This window comes from Corvus cornix, chromosome 24 (genome assembly GCF_000738735.6).
Source record: "Corvus cornix cornix isolate S_Up_H32 chromosome 24, ASM73873v5, whole genome shotgun sequence".
Classification (NCBI taxonomy): Eukaryota; Metazoa; Chordata; class Aves; order Passeriformes; family Corvidae; genus Corvus; species Corvus cornix.
The window spans coordinates 5,678,932-5,695,954 of record NC_046353.1 but is presented as its reverse complement, the minus strand read 5'-3'; the positions used below and the strand labels follow the sequence as shown (position 1 = coordinate 5,695,954).

Below are 17,023 nucleotides of genomic sequence, written 5' to 3'. Positions count from 1 at the left end.
TGCTTGCACAGGGACCCCCTTACAAGCAAAACTTTATTTGGGGGGTGGGGGGTGGTTATTTTTATTTTTTACTCCCAGCTCCCATGTGTGCTTTTATGGATGAGTGAAGAGCTCCCCTCCTGGAGAAAATGAGGGTGCAGCTCTGGGGTCTTCCAGAGCCCCCCCTCCCCCATTTCCAGCTCCCTCTGGACTTGTGGGAGGTTGTTGGATGTAATTTATCTCCGGGGGGGGAACCACATACACACGCTATTCCCCCTCTCTTTTCCCGGGATTTTGGGAATATTCCCCTGTATTTCAGCATGAGGCTCTGGCTGTCCCCCTCTCCTTTCAGGGGAAGGCATGGGCTGCCCCGCAGGGAGGTGAGGAGGGGTCCAGAGCTGCCGTGACCGATGGGTAACCCCCTCCCCCCCTTAAATTTAGGCGCAAAAGCCGCGCAGGTGTTCGCGCTCCTGCTTTAGCTGCCCCGTTGGGGCGGCGGCAGCGCCGCGAGGGGGGCGAGCATCCCTTCCTCCCGCACAGCTGAGGCAGGAGCTGGAACCCCCCCCCCCCCACCCCACCTTAACCCCCCACCCCTCGGCGCGGAGAGCTTTGGGGAGGGGGGGTGATGCACAAATGTTCCGCCCCGCGCTGAGCCATCGCCGTCCCCCGGCTGCGCGCAAGTTACTCCCCCTTTCCCCGGCACTTTGCCTCCCTCCCCTTCCCCCCCCGCTCCAAAAGCCGGGCTGCGCCGCCGAGGCTCCGCCAGTGAAGGCAGCGCTGCCGGGGGAGGAGCTGGGGGGGCGGCGATGGAGCCGCGCGAGCGGAGCCGGCGGGCGGCGGCCTGAAGCCCCCGCCGGCAGCGGAGCCCCGACCCCGGCGCCGAGCCCACCCTGAGGAATGAGCGCTTTCCAGGCAGACCTCCTCCTCCTCCTGCTCGGGTGCTTCCTGCTCAGCCACGGTAGGACCCCGGACTTTGCGAGAGGGGCGGACGGGAGGAGCCGGGGGGGGGGGTCCTCGGCTTGGGGTGGGTGGGTTGCGAGGGGAGAAGGGTGCGGGGCGGAGAGGGAGGATTGCGGAGTTTTCGCCGCCGAGGCAGCTTACCTTTCTTTCCTTAAAAAAAAAAAAGGAAAATCTTTAGCATGCAAATGAGTGTTTTCTGTTCCAGCCCGGTTAATTGGATCGTGTTTGTGTGCAAACACGGCTTGGCTGAGCAACAGCCCCCCCCCCCTCCCCCCCCTCACCCCCATCGCCGCCCGGTGCTTCCCCCGGTGCAGGAGGGCGATGGATGCTCAGTTTCGGTGGCAGCGGAGGAGCCGCTCGGGCTGGCGGCAGCGGCTCCAGCTCGGGGACAGGAGCCTGCGGCCGTGGAGCCGGGGTAGGGAGCGATTTGCGCCTGGGGGGTGCAGGGAAGGAGAGTTGCTTCCCATGCAGCCAGCCGGAGGGAGGTGGGCACCCCGCGGGGGTGTCACCGCCCCATCCCACCTCCCCACAGCACGGGAGCGAGGGCAGGAGCGTGGGAATCCGCAGGAATTCACCCCGCAACTTTAGCAACCTGCTTGATTCCCACCCAAAAAATCAAAAAAATAAAGAAGGATTTGGGAAGGGGGTGCGTTTTGGGAAGCTGTGTCTGACGTGCTGCTGTGTGCCTGCTCCCTGGACTGTCTGTCACCTGTGGAGGACGCTGAGCTGCAGCCAGACCCCGGCTTCGCCTCTGTGCTGCTCATCCCCTCCCAACGCCGGTGTCAAATCCCATCTGTGTCACGCCGCCGTGGTCCCCACGCCAGCTTTTGTGAGGGTACGGCTTGGGGATGCTTGGGGAAAAAAAGAAAAAAGGGATAAAAAAACCCCAAACCCACGCAGCCCGTCCATCTGTTGATTAAATGAAGGATAAAACTTTTGGAGAGAGTAGTGCTTCTCCACGGGCAGCTGGTTTTTTGCTCAGCCAGACATTATTGCTGAACATCCCCCACCATACGCTGGGTTTTACCCTATTCCCCGAGCAGGGACGCTGTGTTTGTGGTGTCTGTGCTCCTGCTTGTCCTTCCCTCTTCTTTTCCTGGGCTCGGATGCGACGTTGGACTCCTATACTGTCCTCCCTTCCCCTTTTCTCTTCCCCTCGCCCTCTGCTTGTACTAATATTCCTTCGGGGAGAAAGCTGTGTTTGCATTTGCCTTTGCTGCTGCACAAAAGAAACCCACTGTGTCCTCCGTGTGGGTTTCTGGCTGAACAAATCTGAACTCTCGCTGGTACAGCAGGGCAGCGGCGGGGCCGGGCAGAGCAGCAATCTGGAAGCTGCTCCCGGCCTTCGCACATCCCTCCCTGCTCCCACGGATCCGGTCCCTCCCTGCAGGTCAAATGCCAGTTTGCTAGCGGGGCTAGAAGTTTGTGTGCGGGATCCAGCCGGGATTTGTTGGGTTCTCCCCGCTCTCCTTCCTTTTTTTGCAGCCATGATTTCAGTGTGGGTTAATGGACTTTTTAATAGCGCTCGTGTTGGGAAGCCACGGCGGCTCCTCGGCTCTGCTGCCTGAGCTCGGCTGATTTGTCTGCTGCCTGTTCCAGCAGGATCGTGCATCTGGTACCTGCTTATTCATGCCGGCTTCGGAGGCACAGTGAGTGCCTTGCAGAGCGTTTTTTCCGCTGTTTTCTCCCACAGGATGAGCCAAGAGCGTTTCTGTGGAGTTGCCGCTCTCCGTACGCGACGAAGGCGCTGTCGGCAGCACCGTGGCTCTTCCCGTTGGGGTGAAACCGTGCAAAGGATCCCTACAGGGACTTAATGCACAGGGTTCCTTCAGCCACATGGCGCTGTGGGGGAGGAAAGGCCTGGCTGGAGGTGCTGAAGCTGATTTTTGCAGCACATGTTGTGTTTGCCTCCCCTCGAGCAGCTGCTGTGGCGTGTCCAGATGTGGTGGCACTCGCTGGCCATGGCAAAGGTGTCCCTAAGCTGTGGGGATGGGCAGGCACAGGGCAGCCCTGCCTCGCTCAGGAGGAGCTGGTGGGCCAAAAGTCGTTTCAAGGGACTTCAGGAGTTTCAGGAGCTCCTTTTTGTGGGCAAGGGGCAGGCAGGACTGTGTTTCCTTGCCAAAGTCGCTTGAAGGGATTTGCCATAATTAAATTCCCCTGAGCCAAGGACAGCAGGGCTGGAAGGATCACCTCTGGTGAAAGCCCCACTTGGGATCTGTGGTCTGGACACTACTTTAAAAAAAAAATCTCCTAATCCTAAACCTCCCCAAAGGGATGTTTTCCATCACAGGATTTGTACACCTGTGCCCTTGGGTTTGTACTTCATGGGCGTCCCGGTGATATCCTGGCATCCTGCTGTTCCTGCAGCCCGTGCAGGCTGGAGCTTGGGCTCCCGATGGAGCTTGCAGGAGGAGGAAGCTGCTTTTTGCTCCTGTCTGGGGCTGTGCTGCACCTGGACAGCCCAGGCATGGCTCAGCCTGCGAGGGAGGAGGATCTGTCCCACAGCTCACTGCTCCAGGGGACCTGGGCACAACAAATTGCCTTCCCTGGAGCATCCTCTGCCTTTTCCCCTTGTAAATGGTCTGAAGCAGCCTGTGCTGGCTCTTTCTGAGAGGGCATAGGTTGCTGCTCCAGGTTTTTCCCTGGTACCACTCACTTTCCACCCCCTCAAAGCTGTCAGGGCCACGCCTTTGGTGGAAGGGAGAGAAAGTCCCAGCACAGTTTGCCTCCTGCGGAGATGGGGATGCGTGGTGCCCCTTGGTGGGAAGGAATTGCTGCTGCCATGGAACTGCTTCTTGGGAAGAACTCACCCTTCCCTTCCCTGCTCCAGTGGCAGCCAAACTGGGGGAGGCTGGAAGCAACTGGGGAAGGTGTCTTGGCTGTGGGAGGTGGGGTTATGGGGAGGAGCACCACTGAAGATGCACCCACAGCCACCTCCTCCTCTCACTGGCCTGTACCAGCTGGATTTGGCAGCATCTTAAATTTACCTTGGATGGGAAGATTTCTGCCTGTCTGGGGCTCTCTTTCCAAAGGCATGTTTGCTTTCCCTCAGGGTGATGAATACCGAGTTCTCTGGGTGTTGCAGGGTATGTTTTTCTCCTTCACAGTTCACTTGGTTCCTCCCTGGAAGCAAATGCTTTACAATCTTCTGTCAGAGGGGCCCCTTATCAGCAGCAGTGGCTCAACTTCCCACTGGCTCGGCTGCAGCCCCCAGGTGGAGAAGGGTGAAATTATGCTGATGAGAGAAACCAGGCCAATTCCACCCACCAGCACTGGTTAGGCTCGAGAGATGAGGATTTTCACATCTTGGGGGTGGTTAGTGGATGATGGGGAGGAAAAATGCAAGGTTTGGGGTGCTGGGAGTGTGTGTGCAAGAGCTGGGGCATTTGGGGGGTTTCTATGTCTGACTACCACGAGTCTGTTAGTGAAAAGCCTGGAAATCTGTGGCTGTGGTCCCTCTTCCACATTCGCTCCTCCTGCCATGTGGAGAGCAGGGCAGCTTTGCAAGGGAAGTGTGTTGGGCTGTTCCCTAAACCTGCAGGTGAGTGTCAGCACCGGCAGCTGCTTGGGAAGCACAAGGAGTGGAAGCACCGGTGAGCTTTAAAAATGATGGCCAGGAAGAGCTCCTGCAGCCCAAGGATGTTCTGCAACCTCAGGATGTTCTGTGAACTGAAAATGGTTGAGTAGAAGACAGAGATGGTTTGGAAAGGTGCTCTGTGAGGTGCTGCTGGTGGAGAGGTGCAGGTTTGGCAGGGGCAGTGCGTTCACAGCTGAGCTGCATGGGAAGGAAACTGAAATAAGCCTCATGTTAGAGCTGGTGGTGTCCAGTCTGTGCTGTCCCAGAGGAGGAGTGGTGCAGGATTGCCTCCTCCAACGGGTGTTTTAACACAGTGTAGGTTTCCTGTCTCCCATCTGCACCTCCTGCAGTGAGAGCTGCGTGAGGACCACTGATGACTTTGCTCAAATCAGCTTTTCTTGCAAGGTTTCAGCTCTCAGAAAAGCACGGGAGGGAGGAGCTGGGGTTTTGCTCAGGTGCCCTGTGCCAGAGGGAGGGGAGCAGGGCAGATTTTTCTCCTTGGAGCCAACGCTGCATCCCCACCAGCCTCCCCCTTCCAAGGTTACGCGGAGGTGCCTGGGCACTTTATGCACAGCACATCTTGGGCTGATGTCGATTATTTCTGTGCTTTCCTGTTGGTTTAGGGGACACCAACTGGAGTCAGAACGTGCCCAGAAATCCCTGACAGGTTCCCAGCACCACGTGTCACCAGCTCCCAGCCGCTCTGTAGTCGGACTGCAAATGTTGGGATAAAAAAGCTCCGTGCTCTTCTTTCTTTTGTAGCTGTAAATAAAGGGGGGAGAGGCCAATGTGCCCCTTAGGTTGTGAGTTGGCTGAGGATCAAGGGCTTTGAATAAACTGTTTTCTTCCTGTGAGCAGCCTGTGATGGAGAGTGTGGCTGCTCCAAACCTCTGATTTAATGATTGGCTTTGCAAGTTTGTACAGTGCTCCAGCTCCTCAGCATGCTGTGTGCAGGGGAAATGCTGCTGGAGAACTGGCTTTACATCACTTCAGAATCCTTCCAGTAGGATTAAACAGCTTCTATTTATTTATTTATTTATTTATTTAAAAGCAAATTTATACCAACAATTGCTGAAGGCCCTAATTTATCTTCTGTTCAGGAGCAATACAAGTCTTTCCTTTGGCTTCATTGAGAGCTACCTCTGGACAGAGAGAGCGACACAGCCACAGTCACCGTGTACAACCTTATTTTATAAATCAATAGGTAGTGAAACAAATTGGTTGTAAATCAGTCTCTTATTTGCTGAGATTTAAGGCTTTTGCTGGAGCTGTGAGTTTTTGAGGCGGCCTGCCCTGCCTTCAGGGCTGGCACATGGCCCGGTTCTTGTGAGGATGTGGGAACCCAGTATTAATTTCAAACATGCCAGGAGATGTGCAGGATTTCTTGGCTGGGGAGAAATAAAGTTTAAAACCTGTGCTCGTCTTTCCAGGCAAAGGTTGAGCAGCAGGATCCTGATGCTGCTCAGAACTCGTGGGTTTCCATTCCACCACTTCACTGCACCTCAGGGCACGTCTGTACTCCAGAGCGCTGGAAGGGGGAAGAGCAAAGTATCCATTTCTGAGCTGTGCCTTGTGGTAGGACGGAGAAAATGCTGGGATTTGGTCTTGGAAAAGGTGGCCTAACAGATGTCCTGGTTCAATATGCCCTTTGAGTGTCGCCGAGCCTGTTTATTCATTGCCTCGCTGGCAAGACCCACACTCAAGTGCTTGCCTTTCCCTGGTGGCAGCAGCAGCCTCCAAAGTGGAGCAGAAGGAGCTGGGGGTCACTTGGCTGTTACACGGCTCTTCCTTTTACTGGGTTGCGTTAAACAGCTTAAAATCTAAATGTGCTTTTAGTGCCTGTGAGCGATGGGCTCTGGGCGTCCTGCCTCGGGTAGTGTCACATGCTGGAGAAGTGGGAGGTGGAACGCTCGCATTGTTAAATTCAGATGCTAACTTGGGGATAAGATCTTGTCTTAATGTGTTCATTCAACGCCCCCACTCGCAACGAAAGCTACAGCAGCTTTTGGTCTGCTGCATTTGGGGTGGAGCAGGATGTAATTGGTTTTTGAGGGCTTTGCCATAACTGCTGCTCATTAACCATTGATGCAGGCAGGTCAGACTTTCAGCTCGGATAATAGATGCTGTCTTTTGTTTCCAATTACTTTGCATTGGGTGGGATTGCCGCGCAGGTTTCGCGTGTGTGTGGTCATGTGGTGGCTGATTCACCTCCTAAGGGCTGCTGGATTTACGGTCTGGGCTCTGGGGTTGTCATTCTCAATATGACACGAGGCAAAGGCAGTGGTGAACCCCCTGCCTGGCTGGGCCGGGTCTGGGCGGATGCGGCAGCACCTAAAGCTGAACATTTCAGGAGCCTTCTGGGTGAGCAACCCCAGCGTTGTGGGAGGGGAAATAGAAACGGAGACAGCGTTCGATAATGTGGCTTTTGTGAGGAGCTCTGCCCAGCAGGACACGCGCTGCAGGCGAGAGGAGCCCTGCTAATTACGGGTGAAATATGCACCGATGGTGGGAGGAATGAACTTCCTCAAACTTCCTCGTGGATGAGGGGTCAGTCTTTGTGCTGTGGGTCCAGTATGAGCTGGGAGTGAGTGGGAGAAGCCACAGGGTTTGGAGTCCCACCTGCATTTTGGGCAGGTTATCGTTAACCTAGTATCACCTAACTTGTTACAAGATCAGGAAGGAAGGGCCTGAATCCCTGTCAGGTGCTTGTCGTCCCGTCCCCCTCCCACCCCGGCATAAATGAGTATTCAAGCAGTCTGCTGCCAGTCAGTGAATGTCAATATTGGATAAGTGTTTCCTTTATATCACTGCAATTTAGCATAAGCTGCTTGGAAACAAATGTCTTCCATAAGCATGAGGTGTTTCAGTAAGTACACAGTCAACATTACTATGAGGATTAAATAAATGTCAGCCCCACTTGTATGCTCAGCAGCGAGTTAAGACAGCCGAACTTGCATAATGGCCAGCACGGCAGGAACAACAGCAGGGATTTTGAGAGTCTCTGGAAAAAGTGGGATGGAAGGAACTGCTGTGGATGGATCCAAAGCCCCCGGATCAGAAGGGGATGTGGAGACAGGTGCAGAAGCTCCTCAGAGCAGGGGTAGCTGATGATGGGAAGAAATCGTTCCCTGTGAGGGTGGTGGGGCCCTGGCACAGAGGAGCTGTGGCTGCCCCATCCCTGCAAGTGTCCAAGGCCAGGTTGGATGGGACCCTGAGCAAGCCAGGATAGTGAATGTCATCCCTGCCCGTGGTAGGGGGGTGGAATGAGATGCATTTTAAGGTCCCTTCCAACCCAAACCATTCTGATTCTATGGGATGGAGTGCAAAGAGATACATGGAGCTTCCTTCCGGACTACCAGGGCTGCTCTTTCTTTCCTTGGCACTGGCAAACCAAAGATGAAAACATGGTTTGGCCAATATTGGCTGGGTCTGGTGAGGCTGCTGGCTCAGGAGGAGCAGCCCCCTCCTGCAGATCTGCCCAGGCGACCAGTGCTTGGCTGCATCTGCCTCTGCCTTTTCCAGTGCAAACTGGGAGTTGCTTGGCTGCAGCTGGGGAGGCCAAGGATGAGGCTCAGCTGTTGCTGCTTTGTGAGGAACCGTAAGCCCTGATTCACCTCCAGCTCAAGGCTTCCCAAAGGCACAGAGATGCAGCCCATGAGGAAAGGGCGACACGGGTCCATGCTGGCAATGCTCTGGGGCCTGCAGGTGCTGGAGGGAGATCATCACCTCTGGCTGCTCTGCCTTCAGGTGTGCTCTGCCCAACGGGAAAAGGCCTCTGGCTTCTGTAAAGGGATTTAAACCCAGCCAGCACACGGAGATGTTGTTGAGGGAGATGAGGCTTGAATCTTTTCCTCAAGCTGTGTCTGCAGGAGAACCCTGCTCTTTACCACTCCTCACTTTGCATCTTCACCTGTCACCCTGAGATGTCACTTGGTGCCGTCTCGGTCAGCCCATGACAAGTTCTGCCAGCGAGGAGAAGAAACCAGGGAGCGTGGTGGGGGGCTGAGCTGGCTGTGTTTCCATTCCCGACGATGCAGAACTGCTGCTCTCTCCCCAGCTGGCAAGGCGCTGACTGTAGCCACTTGTTCCCAGCTGCACAAAAATAACTGGAGACAAAATCGTTATCACTCAGATGAGCTTTATCAGCTCCTCTGATGTCTGCGGCTGCCTCGGCGCTGCGAGCACTCATTACCTGCAGAGCGGGCGTTTAATGACCGGCCCTGGCTGCTCCAGGTGACCTGAGCCGAGCGTCCCAGCCGTGTCCCAGCAGTCGCAGGTTTCCCGAGGCTCTCGCCTCCTTAGGCTGCGCAATTCCAGCGCCGGAGGAACAGCCTGAGGGCACGGGGTCTGTCTCCGTAACCCAGACCGAGGAGGAGAGCGCCGGGGGTGCACAGGGGAAGGAATGCCCGAGTTTCTGGCTGCAAACCGGGTCACCTGGCGGAGTTGCCGCAGGTTTTATCCTCACTGTTCCCGTTCAGCCTGGCGGTGGCAGCAGCCGCGCTCGCATGGAGCCGAGCGCTCCGCTCCACCTGCCAGTGCCACGCTCCTTCGGAAAGGTCCAAGGTGACCCGCTGGGCTCCGGCTCTGCGGGGAGGCTGCGAGCACCGCGCCTGGGGTTTGGGGGTGGCAGCTGAGGCCTTTCCCTCGGAATGGAGAGGCTGTTTGAGTGCTGGGGTGGGGGAGAAGAGTTGGGGGCCCTCTGAAGTTGCCACCCCTCTCCTGAGGAGCCAGCCCAGTGCGTGGTTGGCCACATATCCAGGAGGAGCTTGAGGTGACCCTGCCTGGGAGCACATCGTGTGTAAGTGCCACGGGCTGGCTCAACAAGCAGGAAGGCTCAGGGTGTGGGAGGTGGACGTGGGGCTGTGTCTGACCCAACTTTGTGCCCCCCCCCGCGATAAATGTTCACAAGGGGTTCATCACCTCCATGGACAGCTCCACCCCTCCCTGTGGATCCGTGTGCGATAACCTGCGGCAGGGCACGGCTGCCATTCCTGGTCAGCGGTGCTGTGCTGCTCCTCGCTCTCTCCCATGAGCTAATCCCCGGAGTGTGATTCAACACTCGTCTCCTTTCCTTCTGGCTGGGTCTGTAATAAGCCAGGAGTGACGGGGCCACCCCCCACCCTCCACAAGTGCTGGAGAAACAGAACCAACAGATGCTAAAATTAGGCACAGCTGTTTGCAGTGTTTTGTCCTCCCGATCACAGAGTCTGACACTGTCTGTGCTTATTCCTCATCTTGTCCAGACACTGAAAAGGTTTAAGATATCAAAGCTTGGAGTGGCTGTAAATTAACTCCTTCTGTCTAAGCTGAAGCTTGACGTACTGATGGTAGATTTCTTGTGATTGCCTTTATTTGCCCCTCTAATAATGGGACTTGCCAGGTAACAAGACAGGGATCTTCTCTCTGTACCTGGGACACAACACTGCTGGTTTGGCCTGCTCAGGAGCTTCCCCACCAGGGACCAGGGGAACATTTTCAGCCCTGCTGTCCCTCAGCTTTTCTCTGCCTAAACCTTGTTCTGAGTGCAGCTTGGCCAACCTTTGCAGTCCAACTCAGTCTCTGCATGCCTAAAGTTGTCCCGGTCCAGCCCCACGTCCCAGCCACGGTGATTCCAACCCCACGTCCCAGCCACGGTGATTCCAACCCCACGTCCTGGCTATCGCCATCTGCTCTTGCTTTGGTGAGGGGGAAGATTTTTCTGGGTGTTTTTGGTGCGTGCGGGCTTTGTGCTCATGGTTTGGGTGTTGGGGTGGGTGTCACCCCACGGCTGCTCTTTCCCTCCCTGCCAGGTGTGTTTGGCCTGGCAGTGGCTGTAGGGAGCATTTTGGGAGGTGGTGGCTGTCTCTGTCACCTGCCACCCCTTGGAAAACACCCGTTCCCTTCCACTGGGGTGGCAGAGCAGGGGCTCAGTGGCACCAAAGGGGAGCTGTAACACTCTGGAAAGGGCAGCAGGAGGAATTTCATGGCAGAGCAGAAATGTCTTTTCTGTCAAGCCTGGAGCAGTGTAAATGTCCCTCCTGACAGATCTGCGCTGATGGCAGCAGCACAGCTCTTGGGCTGGCTGTGTCGGGGTCTGCATGGGGTTGTGAGTCTGAGGGGTCTTTCCTGTCTCTGTGTCTCTCTCCCGTGGCAGGAGCGCCTGCTGAAGATTCCTCTTGCTCCGGTCATGGTTAAAATGATAATGTTGGTTTAAGATAGACATTTCTGATAAACTGGGGAACACGGCGCCCTTTGAAATCCTCAAAGCTCTCTCTCATCAAGTGGGCTGGCTGGAAAGGCAGCAGCCAGAGCACTCCAGGGTGTTCAGATCGCCACGATTCTGTGCTGACCTGCTCCTAAGGCTGCTGTGCTTTGACAGGGCTGCCACCTCTCACCCTGCTCCCCTTCCGACTGCAACAAGGTGGTGTCTGCTGCGCCTGGGTGGCATCTCTGTGCAGCCTCCTGTGACCCCCCAGATTGCCTCTTTGCACTCCTTGTGTGGTGGAAGCAAACCAGGAGGAGAAGTGGTAACCAGGGAAGGCAGGGAGGAGAGGGGGGAAGAGTGAAACCTCTCAAGGAAAAGGACCACGTGCAAATGCCAAGGGGTTGATGTCCCTTGATGATGATGTCTTTGCAGGGGTGGTTGTAGCAAACTTTTCATCCAGCACAGTGATTTTTTTCCTGCAGCAGGGAGGTTTCTCCCCGTGGCTTGGCTTTCTCCCAAGGATAGACAGAAATCTGTGTAGTGCTCTTAACCCCTGCAAGTTTCTGCTGACTTGAGCAGATCAGAGTTGTTGTCCCAGTGGGAGCATCTTGTTCAAAATCAGGAGGAAAAGTTGAACTTTTGAAACTTTTAGGAAAACAGGAAACGGGAAGGAAACTTGTAGGAAGCAGGAAACATCCAAGAGTTAGGGATTGGAGACGTGGAAGTAGACTTGGCAAAATACCGCATTTTGATACCTGAAATTTTAACATGGAGTTTAGGAAAGGGTTTTTGCACAAAGGATGGTGAGTACCCCTGTGGTGGATGAAGGGGAAGCTGTTGTAAAAAAACATTTGTCTGCTGATTGCTGGTCCTTCTCTGGGGCTTGGAAATGGGTCTCAGGTCTCTTCTTGCCTTCAGCCTGGCCAGTGAGCCACTGTGGTGGCTCTCTGAATGTGCCAATTTGTCACAGTATATTGAATTCTAAACCAGTGTTAATCTGATCTGTGTGTCTGTAAAACATCTTGTGTTGGGTTTGATAAAATTAGGTTTTATTGTCTAACACAGTTTGTTTCTCTTGGTCTGGTTGCGTGCTTTTATTGCCTGTTCTGCTCTGCACCACGAGGCCATCGTGTGCCAGCATCTGCCTCACTTGCTCGGCTCTGAAAGCACCTTAAAATCAGCCCCTAATTATTGGAAGTATGGAACAACTCTGAGGGTGCCAATGATATCAGTCTGGCACTGGTGCATTGAGCAGGTAAAGAAAGGACCTAAGAGGCAATTGAAGAGACTGATGGGCAGTAATGGGGATAATTGTAATTTTTGTCCTGTGTTTTTAATAAAGTGATTGACGACAGGCACAGCTGGAGCCCCCGTGCGGAGACCAAGAGATGCAGTTAAATTACAGAGGCTTCTTAACTTAATGAGGCCAGGTAATAAAAACGAGGCGTAATGAGCAAGGTATAATAGACCTGTTATGCTTAGAGTGCTCTCGCCGAGGGCTGAGCAGGCAGTGCCTGGGAGTGCTTGGGATGATCTCACTGCAGGAAGGGCTTTCCTCCCTGGGGCAAGATGAGGAGTGGCAGACTTGGGAAGGATATTGGGTGGCCAAGTGCTGACCCGGGACTGAATGAGCAGGTGGAACGCCAGACGTGGTTGATTCCCCCCCATGCTTTTGGTTGTGTTTGTGGAGTTTGGGGCAGCTTTGCTCCAGGTTTTATTCACTTCATGTAACCTTGGGGGAGTCCACGTGGCCCTCGTTGCTACACAGATGACGTGGCAAGAGGGCCAGATTTTGTGATGCGAAGGAAAAGTAATGGAAATTTAACAGCCTGGAGGGAGGATGTGCAGGGAAGTGGTGGATGGGCTTGGGGACGTTGGCCAGGGCTGCACCAGGCTCATGTCACACCTTGATCTGGAGCCTTGGCAGGGAGGCTGCAGCAGCTGGATTGGGACCTCTGTGGGGGTGGAGGTGGGGAGAGGATTAGTGTCTGCAGAGCAGTTGGGTGTCTGCCGCTGCTAAATGCGGCTAAACTTGAGCGACTTCTAATCTAATAATGAAAGGAAGAGAAATAAGTGTTCTCAGTGATGCATGCCCCTCACGGTAAGTACTAATTGAAAACAGATATTTACTTTAAAATGAAAATGTAATACGATAATGGTGGGTTGAGAATTTCGCACACGTAGGAGGGAGAGATGAACATGCACAGCCTCCTGTCTGCTCTGCGCGGGCTCGGTGTGTCCCTGGGAGCAGGATTCCCCTGCGGGGAGATCCTGCTGGGCCTGGGAGCCTGGACAAGGGGCCTGGGGCTTGTGCTGGAGCACAACTCAGCCTTCATCAGCTAAAATCAGGTGCATTGGGGGTCTCTTGAGCTGACCTTGGTCTGCAGAGGACCTTCCAAGCTGGGCTTCGGTCTTTCCTCCCACACCTCACAGAGCTTTCCCGGCCACATCTCCATGGGAAGGGGCGGTGGGTAGACTGGGGAAGCATCACCTCCCTTGTCACTGAGATGGAGGCAGTGGTGGTGACCCTCCTCCTGATGGTCTCTGTTGCCTGAGACCCCCCTTGCTGCCCTGAGCTGCCTGTCCTGACCCATCTCCCTGGCTTGGTGGGGGGACCTGGCTAACGCTGCCTTTTGGGGGCTGCTGGAGGAGCACTGGGGACACCTTTGCTCCCTTAGGCCGATGTGAACGGGTGCTGATCCCTTGGGGAGACCCTTGGCCGTGAGTGCTGAGGCTACAGCACCTCTCGGTGCCTGTTTGTCCACCCTCCCCTTCTGTCCCCTGAGCCAGTTCCAAACCAGCCGTTGCTCCAGAGCCAGGATGCTTTTCCAAGTGTTTGTAGCAAAGCTCAGTGCAGCGTGACCGGTGGCCATTAAAGGATCCTCCCCAACAAGAGCCCCCCCAGCTCTGGAATCTTCTGAGGGAAGTAGCCTGGCCCTAATCCCTTTGTGCAGAGTTCCTGCTTGTTTCTTCCTATGGGTGCGTTTGAGTAATTTGCATTTTGCACTCTGATCGTATGCATAGAATTCAAATTGAAATGGGGCTTGAATACATTTGCATGCTAATGAGGCAGTGGCTTTATTTATTTATTTGGAGCCCTCTCGAGCAGGCAGCCGTGTGCCAGGGAGCAGTTCGTGCAGCTCTTCTGGTGACAGAGCTCCATGGCAGCAACAAGGAGCCTCAGTTTTTGTCCTAAGACCCACTTGCCCCCTGTGCGTAAGCAGGTGAGGCTGGTGGGCCCTGCTCCTTGGCTCAACCCTTCTCAACCCATGTGGCAATCAGCAGTTTCAGCCCCCTTAACCAGCCAGAGATGCCTCTTTAGGTCATCCCAGTGTTAACTGGGTGTGGGTGAAACATTTCTGTGTTAGAACTGGGTACAGCCAGCACGAGCCACTTGATGGGGACTGCAGAGGTCCATGGGCAGAATAAGCAGAGCGTGTCCCCCTTCTCTCCTTCACTTTGGGGTGCTGCTCAGGGTGCTGCCCACAGCTCCCTGTGTTCCTTCTCTCTGTTACGGGGCTGTTATTTCTGGTGTCCTTTGGCACCTGCCTTTGGGATGCTGCACATAAATCCCGAGCTGCCGAGCCCAGCTTCCCCTTGGTGCTGCCCTGCCCCACCCACACCCTGCTCCCTCAGCAGGAGCCTCTCAGCCTCTTGCAAAGCTATAGCGAAGAAAGTTGGGAAATGTTGAGAAGAAGAAGCCAAGGGCTGGGAGAAAACCAGTTCCCAAAACTCCACAGCATTACTGGGGAGGAGAAAGATCCCAAAGCCCAGGGGCTTCACTGAATTGCAGCACCGAGTCCCTTCGTGCTGTCACTCGGTGCCCCAGCAGACACACCCGGAGCACAGCTCGGTGCTCAGCCTTTCTGTGCCAGCTCTCCCTCCCGGATGACTCCTGCTGCAGCTGAGTTCCTTGCTGGCACAGGGAACACCGGCCCAGCCAGGGCTCCTGAAATGGCAGCCGGAATTGGGTCACATCGCACTGCCCCAGGAGAGGGAGTTTCTCTCAGAGCAGTCTGGCTTCCAGTTATTATTTTACAGAGGACATTAGAGATTGATAAGGGAGCTGTTGTGACTGCCAGTGGGGCTTATTTGGGGCTTACTATGTGCTCCAGTTTGTATTTCAATATAGTCAAAGGTGACTTACAACTTTAATATTAATTTTAAAACTGATTGCTCGAGTTGTTTTTTTATCTACATTAAACCAGATTAATCTCAGCCTTCCTTGATCCTGTTGGTAGCTTTCCTCTCCCTGGCTGGAGCCACACGTGGTCTGTGTTGCACCAACAAAAGCTGAGGAGGAAGATGTTTTTGTGGCGATAAATAATTGTCGCGGGGCTGCTTTTCTTCCAGAGAAATCTCGGCTCTACGAGCTCGACAATGGCATCAGTGGGAGCTCTTGCTTTTGTCCAAGGCTCTCTGCCTGAGCGTGCAGAGCTGAACAACACCTGGCTTTGTGCTTCCCTTAGAAACCTCCTCCTTGCTGTTGTGTCTCTCCCTGGTTTTCCAGGCGCTCCAGAATCCATCTCCCCCTGTGCTGCTTTGTGCCACTGGCATTGCAATTCCTCGCACGCTCGCTCTGCTGCTCGCGGGATGTTTCGTGCCCGAGGTGACAATATTCTGTGGGTTGGGAAGGTGGCCTCAGGTCAGTGGGGGTGTGTGGAGCTGGAGCTGGATCCTTGTCCTGCATCTGGCTCCTTGAGAACCCTTTGGGCAAGGCTGGAGGAGCCAACAGCAGCCAGAGGCTGGTGATGTTCTGCCTCTGGGTGCCTAATTCATGGTGGTTTGGGCATTTGCTTGGTACATTGAGTAAATGTCACACCTTTCAAGGTGGCCAGTTGGGTATCCAAAACTGAGCTGCTCTTGGCAAAATTCAGCATTAAGCTGGGCTGCCCAAAGTGGAGGCTGCTTCTCTCCAGCAGTTTTCTAGGGAATCCCGGAATGGTTTGATTTGGAAGAGACCTTAAAGCCCATCCAGTTCCACCCTCTGCCACAGGCAGGGACACCTTCCACTAGCCCAGGTTGCTCCGAGCTCCATCCAACCTGGCCCTGACCACTTCCAGGGATGGGGCATCCCAAATGATGTGGCTTAAGTGAATCCCCTTGACTTGACTGTTGGACTTGATGACCTTAAAGGTCTTTCCAACCTTAATGATTCCATGATGCTATGACATCTCCAGGGCACTCAGTGACCAGTTATGCTGCTGTAGATGCATCTCTGAGATGCTGAGATGGATCTCAGACCATCCTTGTTGGTGCTGCCAGTCTGTGGAGCGTTGGTGGGTGGCTGATCTTTGTAGTTGGAAGAAAAGGATTGGAGTCGTGGCCCTGGACACCTGTGGTCATAACCCTTCATGTCCTGAGCATTGTCCAGGCCAGCCTGGTACCAGTGGCACCAGTGAAATCACCCCCAATACTGAGTTTACAGTATTCCCTGTACCTCTGGGAATGATTGCTGCAATCAAATGCTCTGTAAGCAGCCTTTAGTTTTTGCCTGGTTCGTGTGTGGGAAAGCCCTTCACTGATGGTCCATGTTCTCCAAAATACCTCCCAAATGCTGCTTGTAGCTTTTCTCCTGCCAGCCTGACAAAGAACTGCTTTTCAGAGCTTGTTACTCCATGCACAGTGCTGTAAATAAACATGCTGGATTGGTGGGCTGGAATTTGAATGAGCTGTGTGGATCTGACAGTGGCGGGTGAGGGGAACTGAGGCACGGAAGGCTCGTGTGACACCCAGGAGAGTTGGTATCACAACCTGGGGGAAAACAGGAGGATTTGTTTGGTAGAGCTGCCCCTGGTTTGTCTGTTCCCCACGCGCTGTTTCAGCCGGAGGGGGGGAACCACCAGGTACTGTGTTGGCTCTGGAGCCAAACGAGATAAGACAGTGATAAGACTGAAGAGCCACTAAAGGCAAGACTTGACTCCCTGCGAGTGAATGCCGAGCAGCAGCCACATAAATCCCATTTGTTTTACATTTCAGAGCTTAATGAGACAGAAATCGCATGGCAATTGTCACATGTGAAGGCAGAGATTGCCGGTTTGCATTTAACTAAAGCAAGCACCGTATGCGGCACCGGCGGCTCCGCAGAGCCAGGATCCTCACTCCTGCTTCCATGGGGAATGCCCTGGAGCTCAGCACCAATCCTGGCTGGAAATAACCCCCCTGGTAGCCACATCATCATGTTATCCTGGAGGTCCCCAGCCTTCTCCAAAGTACTCGAACATCACGTTTTTTGTGTAGAGAATGGTTTGGGTTGGAAGGGTAATCAAGTCCAGGAACCCAATTCTTCATGATTTCACCAGGATGTGGGTATTGGAAACCTT

General features: G+C 54.5%; 1 protein-coding gene across 2 annotated transcripts in view; it reads left to right on the top strand.

The window, feature by feature from the left end:
* The first annotated feature begins 702 nt into the window (after window positions 1–702).
* KIRREL3 (kirre like nephrin family adhesion molecule 3) overlaps window positions 703–17,023 on the top strand; it is a 308,308-nt gene continuing 291,987 nt past the window's right edge. Inside the window, exon 1 of one of the 2 annotated variants that reach the window (XM_039564984.1) lies at window positions 703–937. In XM_039564984.1, the coding sequence (XP_039420918.1) occupies window positions 877–937 (61 nt within the window). In that variant the 5' untranslated portion in view covers window positions 703–876. The remainder of the gene's footprint in view (window positions 938–17,023) is intronic. The other variant, XM_039564985.1, reaches the window with a different exon arrangement.